Here is an 18,891-nt window from a genome sequence, read left to right on the forward strand (position 1 = left end):
TTTAGTTCTGCTTCCGGGTCGAGTCTTCCTCTTTCCTGTGCCTGTAAGCGAGAGGAGCAGGGCGGCGGTAGCCTCCGATCTCAATCTGAGTCCATCCTCCCTGAAAGGCACCGTGTATCTTCGCCAAAATGACCGAGCAGATGACTGTAAGGGGGACCCTGAAGGGTCATAATGGTTGGGTCACCCAGATTGCCACTACCCCGCAGTTTCCCGATATGATTCTGTCTGCTTCCAGAGGTAACCCGGCCGCCGCCATCATTGCCTTGGCTATTCCGGTGGTCTACGTGGTAGCGTGATTTACAGCATAAAACGTGTTATAATGCGTGAACATGAGAGTAGATTGAGGAAAGTGCTTAAATTATTTTCACGTGCCGTTTAGTAAATACAAGATCGTTTTTTTAAAGCAATGCAACATTAAAACGTGACGCCTGGACCCGAGAGAAGGTACGAGTGTCAGAGGGGGCAGACACGTGTGTTTCAGAAAGTCGTGAGGCACAGGCTGGGATCTTTTGTTTCTGCTGATGAAGGACAGAGTTGTGCAAGCGGTTCACTTCGCGCTTGTAGGCCGGCTGCGCTGTAGGGCAGCATCTCGCAGATCTTGGCGTTGGACCGAAAGGCCGCCGTGGCGCCGGGCGCGTTTCCCGGTCTGGTCAGTGGCGCTGAGGCGCTTTTTGTCCGGCTCGACGTGTGAAGTGCGTCAGACGAGTGGTCGGTAGCGGAGCCGTGTAGTTCTCGGTAGACAGTAACGTGCTTCCTTAGCGAGATGATCGCTGGGCTGTTGATGTTCTGCTAGGCCGGGAGGAAAAAGAAGTTGGGAGGCGCAATTTAAGCTTGGATCTGATTTGAAGCGGGATATGCGTTGCTTAGAGTTGGGTTCGGTCCTTAGAAATAACACTTTCTGTTAAGGCACTGGTGTTCATTTTGAAGAAATGTTAGTTCAGCGTGTGGACAACACTCAGTGCAGTTTGTACACTGCTGGGCATCCGTTCCACATGTCCTGCTTCTGCAGAGGCGCATGATGGGAGGTGAAGCTTGAGCAGTAGTCAGTAGTAGATGAGGGATGAAAAGATTAATTTTAAACCAGTGCAGTGCCTAGTGGGCAACAGGGCCTTCTCTCTTCCCTCCCCTGAGTACCTGTTTGATTGTGCTTGGGCCTCCAGACAAGTCCATCATCATGTGGAAGCTCACCCGCGATGAGACCAACTACGGCATCCCCCAGAGAGCCCTGCGTGGCCACTCGCACTTCGTCAGCGACGTGGTCATCTCCTCCGACGGCCAGTTCGCTCTGTCGGGATCCTGGGACGGCACCCTGCGCCTCTGGGACCTGACAACGTGAGTGAGCGCGGACGCAGAGAGGGCTAGGTTGGTGGGGTGGCTCTTTCACGCCCTTCCCTGCAATTATCTCCACACGCTCAATGACTGGCTGTGTTTGTCCCCATTAAGCCAGTGGTCCCTAGTCCTAGTGACCCACACACCTGTGGGTTTCCATCCTATCCCGCCTTCATTAGTTAATTCATTCCTTACACTTATATAGCGCTTTTCCTGGCAGACACTCCAGTCAAAGTGCTTTACAGATAATGGAGAATCCCACGGCTGCCACCAATGTGTACCTGAATGATGCAGCGCCAGTACTCTTGCTACACACCAGCTCTCAGTGGGGAGGAGAGCAGAGTGAAGCCAGTTCAAAGATGGGGATTTTTAGGAAGACATGAATTGTAAAGGCTAAGGGGGAGGGTGGCCAGGGCACTAGATAATTTAAGCCTTAATTGACCTAAGAAGTTCCTTTGTTTGAATATTTGCATTTTGTTTTTCCATCATGAGTTTGGGACTTTATTTCACTTGCGAAATAATAACGGTTAAAGCTCCAACACGTTTAAGACCTGGGAATAAACGGTTCAAATTAATCTTATTATAAAGTCAACAAAGGGTTTGATTGTGTCACTGGCTGGAATGGAAACCAGCATATATTGCACATCAGCTGTAAACAGGAAAACCGTCTGTAAACTGAGAATTTGCGTGTGTCTGCAGAGGCACGACTACCCGTCGCTTCGTGGGGCACACCAAGGACGTCCTGAGTGTGGCCTTCTCCGCCGACAACCGGCAGATCGTGTCCGGGTCGCGCGACAAGACCATCAAGCTGTGGAACACCCTGGGAGTCTGCAAGTACACCATCCAGGTCAGGAGGCTCGACGTGACCCGCTGGAGCGCTCTCACTCGGCCAGCATGTGCGCTCGCCTTCGCCACCTGCCCCGTCACTGTGTGCAGGGAGGCGAAAGCGCAGGGAGTTTCCACACGTGTCCCAGTGATTACACATCTCACGGTCCTATCGTCCGAGCCTTGTGGCCGTGACGACAAGTCCTGCAATTATGACGGGACGTTGTGGAAATCGGAAACGGGCTTCAGGCTTTAGCGTTTCTCAACTCGAAAGCTGCTCTGCATTGTTTTGTGGGGACTGTTCCTATAAAATGGCGAGGCCTTGATGTTTGTTAGCCTTAACGCAGTGGAATTCACAGTCGTGAAGGAGAAGTTCAAGTGGGTAGCTGTGTCCGCGTGCGTAGGCTGCAGAAGAACAAGTAAAGGTTTATTCCAGGCTGAAAAAGAAAAGGGACTTGACGTTTCGACTGTGGCGCCTTCTGCAGGTCAGAGGGCTCCACGGCGGAAGTGTTGTCCATTTTCTTTTCAGCCTGGGATAAAGCTTGACTTGCTCCAATGAAGGCGGAGGGCAGCAGAAGAGCAGTAGTGGGTATTGAGGTTGACTGACCCCTTGCATTTTGATGCTCTGTGTTGTAGGATGAAAGCCACACTGAATGGGTCTCCTGCGTGCGCTTCTCCCCTAACAGCAGTAACCCCATCATCGTCTCCTGTGGCTGGGACAAGATGGTCAAGGTACTCGTCGACCAGCTGGAAACAGCCTTCTAGACTAGGACCCTACATCTGATCCGGGGAAACTGCAGGCTATTGGAGTGATTGCAGTCTATAGGCGACACGTCTACCGTGTTGGATGGCTAATGGCTCTTCAAGGGAACTTGTCCCAAACTCCCATAGTCCTCTATGCAAAATGTGCCTCTTAAATATAGTTTCCACTTGCACATTTTTGATTTTGAGAAGTGGGTCCCCTATTAATCGTCTCAGGATTCCAACTTGGTCACTGTACAAAGTTCCTGTGGGCACAGGAGAGAACCTGCACTGATTACAGAGCGGCAGTGTCGCCTTTCTGCAATAATTAACCTTTAGAAAAGTGTTCCTTTTGGAATTTTAACAGTCTTGGATTCAATTATATAATTTTGCCCATTACTGCAGTTTGTCTTTCATTTTCTGCCGTCTTGTTCAGGGTGTGCACATTTCTATTATGCTTGTTCAAGACATGGGGAATACCTTTAGTCAGAAACTGGTCATTTAAATGACTATTACGGCACATTTATTTTTTTGGGGGGGAGCTCAATAGGCTTTGTTTCCATGTACATCCCAATGATTACACAGTTCATGGTCCTATCGTCCGAACTCTGAGGTTGTGACGACAAGTCCTGCAATTATGATGGGATGTGCCTATGGAACATCAGCAGTCTTGGTCAAGTGTTCAGCTCATTGCGGACTGGAAACAGCAGAAATACCTGTGAGTGGAATCCTGAGTGTTTAAAAAATGTATTTCTAGGTTTGGAACCTGGCTAACTGCAAGCTGAAGACCAACCACATCGGACACACGGGCTACCTGAATACCGTCACTGTCTCTCCAGATGGTTCTCTGTGCGCCTCTGGGGGAAAGGTAACTGAAATCCCTGCAGCTGGCAGAGGGGGTGGGAGTGAAAATCTGTCCATGCTCTAGTTTCTGGAACTGGACAACCCTGAAGTCAACCCTGCAGACTGCAAGTACATGTCACAGTCTGGTGGTGTTAATGCAGTGGTTTCGTGATGCTGTTCTTGTGAAAATGTATTGCTTCAGCTCCTCTTAGGCTGTGAAAGCAGTGTGATTTGCTCTTGTAAACCATGCTGTGCTTCATTTAACTGATGTGACCCGAAGAACTTGGTGCACAAGTGTTTTCTGTAAGGCAAGTGCAGGGTGTTTGTAAGAGTGGCAGGGGAAAGATTGTTCCTACATGAAAATCTGTTTTGTCTTCATGCTGTGATGGAAACATTCACTGCCATCTGTTTCATTTGGTGATGATAAAGAGGCTGTTTCTGAGCACGTTTCTGAGTTTGGGTACATTCCCTTCATTTGACTGCATTCTGTTTTTTTTTTATGCAACCACTTGGAAGAGTTAATCAGATGGTTTAAAATAGAACACCAAGAAGCATGCATCCTTTATTGATTTTTGTTTTTAGATTTAGTAAGTTAAACTTGAGCCCCTCAGGCTGGTTGATGAGAAAGCTGAGCAGATCCAGCCTGCGCTGTCCGCCTGTCCTAACCTTTCCTCTCGCACCCGGGCGCTGCAGGACGGGCAGGCGATGCTGTGGGACCTGAACGAGGGCAAGCACCTGTACACCCTGGACGGCGGAGACACCATCAACGCTCTATGCTTCAGTCCCAACAGATACTGGCTGTGCGCCGCCACTGGCCCCAGCATCAAGATCTGGGTAAGGCTTGAGCACGCACTGGGGTGGGGAAGAGCCTCGGATATCGGTGGCCTTTCTTTGGGCTGATCACTGCAATCATCCTGGAAGGTTTCTGTATTCATGCTGCACACAGTACCAGTGTTCTTGTTTAACCAGGGTTTAGAGCTGTGTGTTAATGTCTCGAAGCCTAAGAGCTTTCATTTGTCTTTTCTCGTCAGTGTGGGATAAAGTTGATCTCTGTTGTTGTAAGTGGGATTTGCTTGGTAAATGTCCTGGTAGGGGAGGAAAAAAAAGTCTGTTTTCAAAGCTTGTGCGGAAATCCAGTGAATTGAACAAAAGCTTTAGTGAAGTGATTTCTGTCCGCTGCCATGTTGCACAGCAGGCCAAACACAGAGAACAGAAGCTGTGATGAGACTTGTAAATGCCATCTGCAGTTCCTTGATGATAAAGAGGCTGTTTCTGAGCAGAGTTCTTTGTGTTTGGAGTCTGCAAAAATGGGTCTCAGGCAAAGGACCTGCAATGTTTGGCTCCCTCAACTGTACTTTCTGCGATTATTCCAAATATCAAGCATGTTAAAAGCTAATGGGAATTTAGTTGGCAGAGACATATGTTCAATTGGTTACTTATTTGTACCCATTTATTGGGATAGACTGGATTGTTGCAGCTTTACCTGAAATAAGTGGCTGTCTGATGATGAAACGAATCATCCCAGTCATTTTTCAAATTTCTTTACATTTCACGGACAGATAAAAGAAAATGAAAAGCCTGTCAGGATTGTGTGTGTGGGGAAAGACACGGGTTGTAATCCTTTAAATTGAACCCATCTCTCTTTGAATAAGTGTACTTGAATAATGCATCTTGGAAATAAAATTGGAGGCCGTGAGGACTGTGGATCACTCTGTTGAAAAGGTGGACCCATGCCTTTGTATTCTGTGCACTTTGGGTGGATGTGTCCTGGGGACCTGACCTACATGACTGTATTCCTTTTCCAGGACCTGGAAGGCAAGATCATTGTGGACGAGCTTAGGCAGGAGGTGATCAGCACCAGCAGCAAGGCTGAGCCCCCACAGTGCACCTCCCTGGCCTGGTCTGCTGATGGACAGGTACTGTGCTCTTGTGCTTTTCACAGCTCACCACAGGCAGAGACAGGAGTGCTCTTGTGCTGTTCCAGCATACACTCATTCATAAATGATGCAGAGAAGGAATATACTCTGTCCTAGGCTAGCGTTTCCCAACATTACCTTTACGTTTCAACACCTTTACAAATACACTTTTTTTTTTTAGTGTTTCAATTCCAGATTTAGGCATCGGGGCGGTTGAGGAGATTGAGGTTCGTTGTGAGATTCAAACGCGGCCTCGTTGCACGCGGAGATTTCAGACTCAGTCCTTCACCTCCGCACTCTCGCCTGAATTGGGACTGGTTTGTCACAGCGCCAGATTTTCTCATCGAAATTTAATTTCAAAATGTTTTTAGTTAAAAGGTATACCTGTTGCATCGCACACATTAAAAGGAGAGTTTCTGAACTGGCGATGTTGAGAGAGCTGCTTAAAGGGAATAGGAGGTGCTTACTCACCAGATCACCCCCCTGTGATTTTCACCATTCACGGTAGTGCTCTGAACTGCATTGCTGACAAGTCCTGCAAATCTGAGGGGGCTGAGAGTGTAAACAGTGCTGGGAAAATATGAGGCACGGCTGTCTGTACTGCTCTCTTTTCACTGACGCTCTGCAGCCTGCTGTTGCAGATCTGGCCGCGCCACCTTAACCTGTGGCATACATTTCATATTGGTGCAGAATTAAAAGTACAACATGGATGTCCAAGATATTTAAAGGGTTTTCTTTCTGTCTTTGCAGACTCTCTTTGCTGGCTACACTGACAACCTGATCAGAGTGTGGCAGGTCACCATCGGAACCCGATAAATGTTTTCTAAGAAAATGGAGAGAACTGCAAAGAACTGTCATCCTTTAATAAAATCTGTTGACATTTTGGGGGATTGCTTTATTTTTTTCTGAACCCTTTGTATCTTGCAACACAAGGCATTTGATCCATTCATATCCTAGGGCACCCGAGTTATTTTTTCAACTGGCAAATGTTGTCCTCTGAAGTTTAGTGACAAGTGAAAATAGGTTAAAAGGGTATACATCTTATATTTTTGTACAGGAAAAAATGTACTTGAAACAGGATTAATCTGAACTTGATGTTAACTTCTGATGTAACAGAAAATGTAGATCTTCATGGGAATTGAGATCTAATTTCATGGTTTGGATGCTTAAAAAAACCTTTTTTGTTTTCTGCTTCTGTTTTACCCCTCGCAAGAAAACATTTTTTGAATTTTCTCTGACACAGAATGTTTTTGACGGGTCACAGCTCGACTAATGAATACCTCAAGATTGTGTAGCCTGCTGTGTGTTCCTCATTGAAACTAGATGCTTTCAAGGGATGGACAGTCCTTTTCTAGTTTATTTCCTTGAAGGCAGAAGCAGCTGTTCTAATCATGTAATACAATTTGTGGTTCTGACCCGCTTTGTGACGATGGTCCCAGTTGAAATCGGTTTCAACCTCCCCACCATTCAGATGACAAATCTGGCGCATTGCTTGCAGTTGGTCTTCACTGGCGAAGCAAGAAGCCTTGGTCACGCAGCACACTATGAGTACCAGTGCCCCAGTGTGATGAGCAAGGACACTGTGCTGCTGGATGTGGAGCTGCAGGTCCTGACTGCCTGGCTGGGTTGGAGCCACGTTTGTAAGAGCAGGGGTGTTAAAGATGGGCTCCCACCCAAAGCTTTTTCAATGGGAAAAGCATGGCGTCTTTTCTCCCTGACCTGCTCTGTAGACGGGCTGCTAGAAGATGCCTGATGCCATGTTATTCCTATAGGTGTGGAAAGAGTTTAAAATACACAGCTGCTACCTGCCGATGTGGCACCAGGTACAGTAGATGGAAAACACCTTGGGGTTATTTGAGAAGTTGCACATGGGCAGGGGTGTGTTCCCCTGTAATAGACTGGAGTCCTGTTAAGGGGTATTTACCCTCGGTTGTTGGAAGCCTTACTAGGAATACAAGAAGCTTTCTGATTTTTTAGGTTTAAAGGGGGGCGGGTGTTTCTAAAGTAGTCATTATCAAGCAGGAAACATCGGAGTGTCCTACTGGCAAAGGGTATAAAATCTACATGCCAAGCAACGCTCTCGGAATGCTAACAGCGAGCGTTATTAATAAGCGGTTGTGGAAAGTTGAACATTTCTTGTCCTCGGAGTCGGCATTCGTTTAAAATTGAGGCCCCGACGGCTCATTTTAGGATAGGGTTTCCCATCCGGAATAGTTTCCAAACTCTTGGAATGAACATTACTGTACATACGTGCTCACTAAGCATTACGGAAGTGGCTACTGGGCAGAAGCCACTGTAACACAAGGAACAGGGTTTTCCGGATTCTGCAAACGTGTAAAACAAAAGAGAAATGGAAATGCACTCGGGTTTGTGTGGCAAGCAAGGAAACAGAAGGCAGCACACCACCAAGACCACCACAGGCCAGAAACAAAAGCGTCAGCTGGTACCTCGGTCTCAGGCACTGTTCGGGACTGCGGAGAAAGGAGTAGCAAGCTAACATTATGGGCCGTTGACGTCGTGGTATCAGGCTGGGACTTTCCATCTTCAAACGAGTTTCTCTTGATGGTTTAACACCCCTTTTTACAGCTGTGAACTAAATAAATGCCTAGCTCATTATAAACTTTGCTGAGCTCTTACCTTTGGATAAATACTGTAGAAAGTCACCCAATAAATGATAGAATTGAGTTCGTAAGAGAAAAAAAAAAACACTCGAACATCATCTGCTTTGCATAGCCCGTCCAGCACGGCCAGCTAGTGCTTCGATGGAGGTAGTTTGGCCCGAAGCTGTTGCCGTAGATTGCTGTATCCCAGCAACCGAAGTCGACTCCAAGGTAACTCACAGCGAAATTAGCTTTCACGCAGCAATCTCGGAAAGGGAGCTTCAAAACGTTGATGGCATTTAACAGATTAATTAAAAGACAGGTGTTGTAGAGGTGTGTAACCGTTTTTAGGTTGTATTCATACAAGGATTTAGCTCACTGGTAAGTGGTTAAACTTTCTAAGCTTCACCTTGCAGGGATTATTTTGAGTGTTTAAATTGTAGTGGTAGTAGCAACGCGAGAAGTTAAGTGTATTATAGAGAAAGAAATGTGCAAAGTAAATTACTAGCAATGCGTGAATTAACAGATGAAAGCGATCAACTCCTACAGGAGTTAGGACGGCGGAGCTCAACTGCGACTCCGACTAGATACACATTAGTTTGTTCCGATGTCTAACCCCCGCCCCACATCTTCAAGACCTGGTAGACAGGCTAAATTGCAGATCATGGTCATTTCAAACATGCAGCTTCCTTGAGGACTGCTGGCGCTTTCTGTGCCATTAAACACATACGCAACTGTTATTTTTTTTTAAGTAGAATGATGTTTCCACAAAACATCCCCGATCTGATATGTTGCTGCTTGCGCCTCGTTAGAGTACCTTGTGGCCATGGAGGACATGCCTGCTCCGCGGATATACGTCGAAAGGACGTTGGCTTTAATCAAACCCGATGCCGCCGACCGAGCGGATGAAATCGAAAACATCATGCTGAAGTCCGGCTTTGCCATTTTACAGGTCGGTGTCTCCTCTCAAGAGTCCACCTTTTCTGCGTACAAATACATTAAAAAGACATCTCCTCCAAATTGCTAGGGTGGACCGTTGTTGAATTACTGATGAGTTAACGTTTCGCAAATTTTAAGCAAGGTGTAATGTTGGAAATGCATAGCAAAATGAGCAGTAGAGTCTATATTTACGATTACTGCTACTGAGCAGAATACACAATCCTTTAGTGCTGCTAATATTGTTTCAGCTTGAGGAACTTTATTCACTTACAGTTCTGAAAGTATTATAGAAGCATCTGAACGTAAACATTTTGGGAGACAAATTACGGTCCTAGTTTATCTTAACCCAATCAAGCCTAAACAGCACGTTCAAAGTATTATAATTACAATGCAGTAGGTTAAAGGAGGTTTTCCTATGATTTTACACATGTAAATATATCCAGTCTCCCTACTTAAGAGACCATTGCGTTTAGAAACCTGCTTTTCTTTTTTAGGAATATAATGGGTGACTGGGATATGCATAATGTATATGTTGAAGATACAAATGACTGAAAAGGATTACATCACTGATGGAGCTGTGTGCTCCTAGCATGGGAACTGTTTTTACTTTTGCAGAAAAGGAAGGTCCACCTGAGCCCAGAGCAGTGCAGTGACTTCTATGCAGAGCAATATGGCAAACTGTTTTTCCCCAGTCTAACTGCCTTCATGAGCTCTGGGCCCATCACCGCCATGGTGCTAGCCAGGGACCAGGCCATCGCTCATCTGAAGCAGCTGATGGGACCGGCGAACAGTACCAAAGCCAAAGAGACCCACCCAGAGAGGTAAGGCGGGGCTCCGCGGAAATCTTTCGGAAACGGGACAGTGGAGTTTGGGGACCTCACACAGCTGTCCTGTGGTATTGTTGTGCTCTTGCTTGCAAAATGATCATCGCTCGTGTGTGTGTGTGTGTGTGTGTCTCTTGTACATTTTCCAGTTTAAGGGCCATCTACGGAACATCCGACTTGAGGAACGCAGTGCATGGAAGTGAGAGCTTTTCCGCAGCGGAGAGAGAAATACAGTTCATGTTCCCCGGGTGTAAGTGTCTCGTTTGAAGTTCATCTCCCAACGATTCAACTCATAAAAGCATCATGTGTACCCTTGTGTTTAAGGAAAGCCAAATGCACGTTATTCACAAAATAACATTTTCACTGTGACTTACATTTTGATACCAATTATATTACCCAAAGTACCAAATGCCTGAACGTGAGTTATATAGTTATACAGTTCTTATTGACAAAATTGTCAAAAAATAATATCTACTGGATTACTGTGTACAAAATAAGGGTAATCAAATGTCAGGCTGGTCTGTTCATTATTTCTAACAAAACTATCCATACTGTTTTATCTTATTTCTAGCTGTTATTGAGCCTATTCCATTGGGAAATGCAGCTAAGGATTACCTAAGCAGATTTGTAAACCCCACACTGCTTTCGGGACTGACAGAACTCTGTAAGAGAAAGCCAGCAGATCCCTTTGTAAGTTGAAATATTGCGCAGTATTGCTTACGTCTTGCAGGGACTAGAAATGATTTGTTTGGACCTGTAATTATGCAGTTGCATAATTTCCCAGTGAATTGAGAATTTATCTCATGCTGCATTTTTTTTTTTTACCAACAAACAGCATTCACATTTGCAATTTAGCAAATCACAGAAAATGTAATGAAACTAAAAGCCAAAAGCAAAAGACATTTCTGCAAAAGGGAGTCATAGACAATTCTGTAAAATAATGTGTTCTACAAAGTGCTTTTAAACTATGGTCTTAAAGAAGCAAAAAAGAAATTAAAAAAAGACTAGACGAAATCCAATAAAACTATGTGGAATCTAAATTTCAATTGCAGTGTACAAACCTTGAAGTTTTGTTTGATTAGTGGATGGGTCAACGTTCTAATTAATCCGAGCCCCACTCTGCTGTCATGACTAATACCACATTATTCAAATACATGCACACTTAATTGTAGGATTGTCATTAAGGTAGTGCTTCTGATTATATTAGTTCTTGTCTTATTTGTTGTATTTATATTTTCAAAGACCTGGCTTGCTGATTGGCTTATAGAAAATAATCCCAATACGCCTAAAGTTCAAGATGGAGTGATGACTGAAGAGGTAAAGGAGGAGTTATTCACCACCGACCACAAGACCAGCAAGTAAAGATAGATAGCAGTCAGTACAATGCAGTAACACTTTTTTTCCTTGTTGCTAAGCTAGGGACAATAAATGATTTTTCAAAAAAGTATTGCTTGCCAAATATTTGTCAGTAGATTTCTGTTTTGTACATTTGGTATTGAATTAATGTGAACTAGAAACTGACAGTTTCTATTGTTGCTAATATTTTCAGTGTAAAACAGTTGTGTGTAGTTATTAAAATGCCTTTTATATTAGAAACAATTGTTTCTGTTTTTTTAAGCAGGGATCTTTAAAATAATTTACATTCATTATTCAGATAAACGCCTGCCGTCTCTGAACTTCAAAAATGGCAGAAAAGCATACGGCCTTTGATTACAAAGGTCTGGAGGAATGGGTGAAAGTTGTAGTGTTTATGGAAGATGAGTCTGGACTTTTAGCACTGCAGCTGATTGTGATTAGGGGGTCAGAAAATGGATGCATTTGGCAAAAGCTTTAGGGACTGATCTTGTAAGAATTTAAATTCTAATAGTAACTCAATCACCCCTCTAACGGGGACCAACGACTGCTTTCTGGGAGGAGTAAGTTACACCCATGATAACAAGGGTGTGTCTCCATGTGCAGAAATTGTGTGTATTAAAAATAAAAACAAACTGTTAATGGGATAATCAAGAGACTTATTTCCCTTAATTGGCCTTTTTTATCCAGATCTGAGAGAATCTTTACAGGGTGCTCAAGAGCATTCCAGTTTAGAATATTTTCTTTATTTGGAATTAAGCCTTTAAAGAGGAACACTTTGTGATTTGAGGGGGCATGAGATTTAAATCTGAATATGTCCTTCTTAAGTATGCTTTTTGTCCTGTACTGAGAGATACTGTAGTGTATATGAGTAATGAAGCTGATCAGAAATCACTGTGGTAAAGTGCGACAGTGTGTGCATTTGTGGTTCTTCCCACTGAAGCGGTCCGCCTGCTAAAAAGCTTGAATCCAGTTCAAGGTGAGGATATGCTTGCTTACCTTGTAAAGTTGCATAATAAAATGATGTCAGCTGTCCATAAAAGACCAACCATATGTTAAAAGACTCAGTTCTCTTGGTGAAATTCTAAGCTTAAGACAGAAAAGAACCTTCTTGCTATATTTAGTATTTTTTCCAATGATGTATAATTAATTAAATAAATAAATGAATGTGATAGATTTCCATCTGTGGGTGTGAGATAAGCATAAATTTTATTTGGCTGCTGTTGTCTCGCTCTCAAGACAAATTAAGACCTGCAATTTCACTTGATACGCGTAATACTGTGCTACTGATGTACATGTCAGAGGACATTAATGGACATCCCATGCAGTGCTGCAAGATTTCTTTATCATTTAATGTACTAATCCTTACGTAGTGCCTTAGTCTTATTTGTAATCTGGAGATCCTGTTCCATATTCTGTTTCTAATTATGTTATTGGAGTGTATATCGACTATATGAGTGGATTTAAAGTATATGCAGTCTTATGTCTAATTTCTAACCGTAATAAGCACATTAAAATTAACTGTGGAGACTATGAATTGATTTTCTCATTTCAAACATTTCATCTGAATGGCTCTTTAGAGTGAAATTTTTTCTTTGGTTTTACATTGATACAATATTCATAGTGGTGCTATCCCTGTACATGAGATGTTTTACAATACATTGATATGAAAGTGTAAAAGTTGTGTTTTCCAAGATAGAATGTTTTCCTGATATGTTGGGAATGCTGAGTGGTGTTAAATATACAATGAGAAAACAATAATGACTCGAATGGATTCTGAAAGGTATATAGTTGTGCTTTACCTTTCATTTAAGGTGACTGTGTGCACCTTCCTAATTGCTATGAAAAGTGTTTTTTTTTTTGGCCTAAACCTTGTAAAATATAAAAGTCTATTTTGTAACTAGGTGACTTATTAATTATGCTATATAGGAAAAAAGGCTTATCATGTATGTATATCATGTATCACTATGTTAGTACAAGCTTTTGTTAGTGAAATACTGGAATATTTTAATATTCTGTTTTTTAGTGTGTTATGATGTTTTAATTGTACACTGATCATTTCAAGAAGCGACTAAAAATGCACAATGGATACTGGTTTATTCTGGGGCTGTAAATATGAATCACTCTGATTTCCATCACCTCAGTACATGAGCATTTTAAACAATGCCGGTGAAAGGGGCGGGTGCCTCTGGACTGCCAGTTTCACTCCAGTTTCACACGGGACTGGGAACCTGGATGACCTTGCATGCTGGAGCAAATGTATTTGAAGCGGTTCACCCAGCGAGGGAGAGGAGACTTAGGAGAAGTTTAGTCCGCCGTGAAAACGCAACTTTCTTGTACAGACACGAGCTCAGAAACAGGTTCTCCCTGGAAGATTACACTTGAACTTGATGTAAGATTTATTATACATATGACTTAAAGAAATATGGAGAATTGTTGTCCTAGGCAGTCACCACCTGCGATATAGTCAGGATAGATCAACTATAGAAAATCTCCTAGTCAAAATATCCTGTGCGCAGCCGGGAGTGGCGAGAGGCGGGAGTCTAAAACATGATAAATTATTTTATTTAATCTTTTTAACAAAGTACACAGATAAACTAAAGTGCCAGATGTTTAGAAATACTTCCCTAACGGCGGTTCTATTGGCTCCACCCCTCGTTCCTCCTGTTTCCTAGCGCTGTATTATGCAACCCTCCTGGGTAACTACATCAAACAGTCAGCGCACCAGCCTGAAACCTGGTGTGGAGCTACTCGCTTATTTACATGGTTACAGTTTCCGGGGTGCAAGGAAAAAACGGTAAAACTTTACATTTTTTATGATTACTACTCTTGTGTGACAAAGCCGATTAATATTATTGATCTCACTAACTATTATAACGTTATATACCTATAAAATGAACGTTCACCGAGTACCTCTAGACTACTACGCATGAAGAGCCCGAGAGTAGCACGCCGTAGGCGGAAAGGACGTGGTGGGAGGGCATTAGAACAGGTTTGGCCAATAGAGGGCGGCGATCATTGTGATGGACGGCTCTCGGGGCCCAATCACGCTCTTCTTTATTGAAAGGGACCTCTTATCCGGTGCTATAAAACCTGCCACGAGTTGGCTTTGTGAGGGAGAGTCCATCTTGAAGAACAATCTCCGTCTCCGATTGTTTGAGCAGTAAGAGGCGGCGGGGGGGTGTTTTTCTGCTTTTTAGTTGGTTTCGGTTTGCGTTGTTGAACTGGCGTAGGACTTGAAAAATAATTTTGCAGCGGCTCGATCAATATTTTCTCTTTTGGTCGCTGGCGGGCCTATTTTTAAGTCGCATTAACGAAAGCTACAGCTAGCGCGGCCTGTTATGTAAGAAGCGGTACTGGGAAGTAGTTGCATTGTTAAAGCGGGAGCGGGGGGGAAGAAAGGCTTGAATCTGGAGTCGGCCTTCGTTTATTTTTAGCCCTCCTCGTCAGGGATTTCTTAATGTTTCGTAATTTTGTAGGTTTTGTACGAAGTGGCGGGGCGCCGAGGTCCGTGTGAGCAGTAGTTTGAGGGGGGTACGCGGCGGTATTGTCCGGGTTGTGTAAGGCTCCGAAGCGCGCCCAGCTGCGCTCTCCGGAGGAAGTGGCCGCTCACAGCCGCGCAAACACACACACACCGTCTCTCACCGTCCCCGTTGTGCTGCTCGTCTCCACTAGATAACGACCAGGATCACACCACCATGTCCGACACCGAGCAGCAGTTCATGGAGACCTCCGAGAACGGCCATGAGGGCGAGGAGGACCTGAACGGGGCCGAGCCGGCGGAGCAGGCGGCCGCCGCCGCCGAGTCCACGGCGGAGGGCGATTCCCAGAACGGCGCGTCGGAAGGCGGCCAGATCAACGCCAGCAAGAGCGAGGAGGACGCAGGGTGAGAGATTGCTGGGATTTCCTCGAATGGGACCTGAAATGACGGGGTCGTGCCGCGGAGCGGTGCCTAAAGGTTACGGGGGAAGAGCGCCTTTGTTCTTGCGCTCTTTGTTGGCGCCATGTGCTGTTGGATGGGGGGATGGGCCGGCTGCTGGAATTAATGCCTAGAGCTGTTGCGCCTCTTTGCGCGATAGCCGCCTTTTCGATGTTAAAATGAGGTGCCGGCTTCTTATTTTTTTTACGCGCAACCAGGCGGTTTTCAGGCTGTGGCCTGCTCATCTGAACGCTAGCGTCGGTGAGGGTAATAGGAAATGCTATTAACTGCCGGCCTCGTTTTTACTCGCGTGTTCCTAGATTGAATTGACATGGATCTGTGTGCTGCATGTGGGAGCCCCTGGATCTTAAAAGCTTTTTTTTATCCCCCTCCCTGTTTTTTTTTTTAGGAAAATGTTTGTAGGTGGACTCAGTTGGGACACCAGCAAAAAAGACCTTAAGGACTACTTCTCCAAGTTCGGCGAAGTAACAGACTGCACTATCAAAATGGATCCCAACACGGGGAGATCTAGAGGGTTTGGGTTCATCCTCTTCAAAGAGGCAGCAAGCGTGGAAAAAGTGAGTTTTCTTACTGCTGCGTGTTGGTTAACGCTGTAAGCATGGGGAAATGGGATAACATGGGCAGGAGTTTAATTTCGAATGCGTTCCTTAAAGCCTGTGTGCGATCTCTCTCCAGGTTCTGGAGCAGAAGGAACACCGGTTAGACGGGCGACAGATCGACCCAAAGAAAGCCATGGCCATGAAGAAGGAGCCCGTGAAGAAGATCTTTGTTGGTGGTCTGAACCCAGAGACGACAGAGGAAAAGATCAGGGAATACTTTGGAACCTTTGGAGAGGTTCGTAATGTCTTGATTTGGGGGGGGGGGGACTGGACATTGGAGACCATGGCGGGTTTTTCCTTGACTGGCTTCTGGGTTTGTGCCGTTTCATGCCAACGCCCTGCGTCTTTCGCTGCAGATTGAATCCATTGAGCTTCCAATGGACCCAAAGACCAACAAAAGGAGAGGTTTTGTCTTCATAACATTCAAGGAAGAGTCCCCCGTCAAAAAAGTTCTTGAAAAGAAGTACCATAATGTCAGCGGAAGCAAGGTAACAAACGGAAAAGATGACCTTGTATGTATATTTTCATTTTTCTTTGCTTTTATGGGGCTGGGGCTGGGGATTGTTTCTAAAGCTTTCTTGTTTAAGCATGCTTAGGATCTGAGTAATTGTGCCAGGCATTCTGGTTTAATAAGTGATTCTATGCTTTAAAAAAATGTGGATTTAGTTTTCTTGATTAATCTTGATGCTTTTTGAATTGTCAAAGCAAGTCTAAAGTGTAGCAGTTGAGATCCATTGTGTGGGCTAACTGTTTTCTGTTTATTTGTCCTTTTTTTGTGGGTTACAGTGTGAAATCAAAATAGCCCAACCAAAGGAGGTGTATCAGCAGCAACAGTTTGGGGGCCGCGGGGGTGGCTATGGAGGGAGAGGCCGGGGGAACCGTGGTGGTAAGTACAAATCTGCAAATCCTCCTTTTCAGAACTCCCTTTCGGCAAATCTTACTTCAGATCGGCATTCCTTATGGTGCACTCTGTGACAGGTTTTTGGCTTGCCTTTCTAGGTCAAAACCAGAACTGGAACCAGGGCTACAATAACTATTGGAATCAGGGCTATGGCAACCAGGGCTATGGTTATGGTGGACAGCAGGGATATGGTGGCTATGGAGGCTATGGCAACTATGATTACACCGGATACTATGGCTATGGGCAGGGGGGCTATGATTACAGTAAGTATTAGTCAGTGAGCCCTGCATTTCAAGTTGTTTCAGGTTGTCTTTGCACAACAGCACTCAGCCCCTTTCTCTTTCGTTCTCCAGACCAGGGCAATACAAGCTATGGGAAAACTCCAAGACGTGGAGGCCACCAGAGTAGCTACAAGCCATACTGATCACATGTAGTGCAGGTATGCATTATAGCACGATGTTTGGTGGTGTGACGATGGAGTGATGGGCTGTAAATGTGCAAGCTTGGCACTCTATAAGAGTGTTATCTGTCAATCTGGATCATGTAATCTGTTGGGGGATTTTGTGGACTGGATTTTTTCCCCCCAAATAAAATTATGCTGCTAATCAGATAAATTGGCAAAACACCAGTCCAGTTATCGGTGGGGGGGGGAGTGCTGATATGTGCCACACGGTCTCCAAGCACACTTGAGTGCTCAGTGGTATATTAAAAGATGCATCTCTATCAACACTACTTGATCAATAAGGGTTGAGAAGGTGGTTGTGGGGCAGAGCTTGTGGGGGGGGGGGTTGGGGGGTGGGAGAGCTCAGTTTTCAGAAGCCTGAGATTTATGCCTTGAATAGTCACTAGATCATTAGCTCATTGTAACGCAAGAAAATAACTGCTGTTCTTTCTCTTGAGCCAGTACTTTGCATGAGGGCAGTTTTGCAATGTGTCCTCTCCCTTTTTCCTTTTTAAGGACTAAAATAATTCAAGATCCGGAGTCCCCTTCGTGCTGCTGCAGAAAGTATGGGGCCTGACTTTCCTTTGGAGTTGGCTGGTTTAAAGACTCATGCTCCATTTGTACAGAACAAGTGAGGAATTGGGGGAAGCAAATGTCACTTTTCCACTTTTTATTTTATATTGTTTTGTGTCCATACACATTTCCAGAGATGGAAGTGTTATTTTTACTGTACTTTTTGGTACCTTTTTTGAATCTATTGTATTGTATGGTTGTATTTTACATGTCTACTGGATTTACCACAATGCGATCAAAGCTATCAGAGCTTTTGAAATAAACAGTTTTGAGTAATTTTGGTGTTTCTAAATTTACTTTTACTGTTTAAATTGTGCTGAGTGTCTTGATGCAAGTTGCATGGCTACTGACCTGGGGGAGGGGTGGGTAGGATTTCTAAAAGGGATTAAGGAACGATTTCATTGTAAGCTTGTGTAGTGAATGTGTAGCAGTTGGCTAGTAGATAAGGACAACCAGCATTTATAAACCTTTTGGGCTTTTAAGGAGTTTTACCAAGTTGTCTGCAATTAAGTGGCTTTGATAGTGTAAATTATACAACCATTCATCCTGGAGCTTGCTGATTATGTAAGAGGGTACTCCCTTTACCCCCCACTGGAAACTCATTCCTCTAGTGTCTTGGGCAAATTGTTAGAAATAAACTTTGGTTTATATTATTTGTGTGGATCCTTTTTTTTTTAATGCTTAATGCTTGTTGTGGTTACTGTTAAAACTTGCTATCTTGGTTGTATTTGTAATGCTAGTGTCCTGTGTCCTAGTGTGGTCTGTGGGTCAGTGTAAGTTCCTGCTCCCTGTTGGAACACTGCAGTATGGGTTTGGTTAAGCAGGCTGAACATCCTTGGTGAGAAGTTTGCTGCATGAAAGCACTAACTGTTACATGTAGGAAAACCTTTGAATATGTGGGGGACTTTCTCCTCCTTCCTTTTGGTTAAATGTGTGGGGAATGTATGGATTAAAACCACAGCTTTGCATTTTACTTTATAGCACCTCTTCAGGAAGTAGTTCATTTACAAAGACCCAGTGAAATGTGCTCCATTTGTACAGTCCTGTGGGTGTGGAATCTGTGTTT

At 44.4% G+C, this 18,891-nt stretch overlaps 3 protein-coding genes across 8 annotated transcripts; all 3 read left to right on the forward strand.

The window, feature by feature from the left end:
* The first annotated feature begins 19 nt into the window (after window positions 1-19).
* Window positions 20-6,537, forward strand: rack1 (receptor for activated C kinase 1). The gene is made up of 8 exons (XM_006631705.3): window positions 20-237; window positions 1,161-1,332; window positions 2,029-2,176; window positions 2,791-2,886; window positions 3,653-3,763; window positions 4,432-4,572; window positions 5,544-5,654; window positions 6,405-6,537. The coding sequence occupies exons 1-8, from the start codon at window positions 129-131 to the stop codon at window positions 6,468-6,470; spliced, it is 954 nt and encodes a 317-aa protein (XP_006631768.1). The 5' UTR covers window positions 20-128; the 3' UTR covers window positions 6,471-6,537.
* Window positions 6,538-8,378: 1,841 nt separating this feature from the next.
* Window positions 8,379-13,365, forward strand: nme5 (NME/NM23 family member 5). Of its 3 annotated transcripts, none has more exons than XM_015349337.2 (6): window positions 8,379-8,485; window positions 9,067-9,206; window positions 9,809-10,014; window positions 10,167-10,267; window positions 10,589-10,707; window positions 11,260-13,365. In XM_015349337.2, the coding sequence occupies exons 2-6, from the start codon at window positions 9,081-9,083 to the stop codon at window positions 11,377-11,379; spliced, it is 672 nt and encodes a 223-aa protein (XP_015204823.2). In that variant the 5' UTR covers window positions 8,379-8,485; window positions 9,067-9,080; the 3' UTR covers window positions 11,380-13,365. The 3 variants fall into 3 exon arrangements, with proteins under 3 accessions (XP_015204823.2, XP_006631819.2, XP_015204822.2); XM_006631756.3 differs by lacking the exon at window positions 8,379-8,485 and adding an exon at window positions 8,492-8,635; XM_015349336.2 differs by lacking the exon at window positions 8,379-8,485 and adding an exon at window positions 8,492-8,587.
* Window positions 13,366-14,058: 693 nt separating this feature from the next.
* hnrnpaba (heterogeneous nuclear ribonucleoprotein A/Ba) lies at window positions 14,059-18,478 on the forward strand. Of its 4 annotated transcripts, none has more exons than XM_006631706.3 (9): window positions 14,059-14,167; window positions 15,046-15,256; window positions 15,699-15,867; window positions 15,986-16,144; window positions 16,266-16,397; window positions 16,696-16,795; window positions 16,909-17,073; window positions 17,164-17,249; window positions 17,769-18,478. In XM_006631706.3, the coding sequence occupies exons 1-8, from the start codon at window positions 14,134-14,136 to the stop codon at window positions 17,232-17,234; spliced, it is 1,041 nt and encodes a 346-aa protein (XP_006631769.3). In that variant the 5' UTR covers window positions 14,059-14,133; the 3' UTR covers window positions 17,235-17,249; window positions 17,769-18,478. The 4 variants fall into 4 exon arrangements, with proteins under 4 accessions (XP_006631769.3, XP_069052185.1, XP_015204868.2 ...); XM_015349382.2 differs by having other exon boundaries at window positions 14,060-14,167; window positions 16,266-16,421; XM_015349383.2 differs by lacking the exon at window positions 14,059-14,167 and adding an exon at window positions 14,424-14,533 and having other exon boundaries at window positions 16,266-16,421.
* The last annotated feature ends 413 nt before the right edge of the window (window positions 18,479-18,891 follow it).

The sequence above is a fragment of the Lepisosteus oculatus genome, chromosome 11 (genome assembly GCF_040954835.1).
Source record: "Lepisosteus oculatus isolate fLepOcu1 chromosome 11, fLepOcu1.hap2, whole genome shotgun sequence".
In the NCBI taxonomy this organism is placed as follows: domain Eukaryota; kingdom Metazoa; phylum Chordata; class Actinopteri; order Semionotiformes; family Lepisosteidae; genus Lepisosteus; species Lepisosteus oculatus.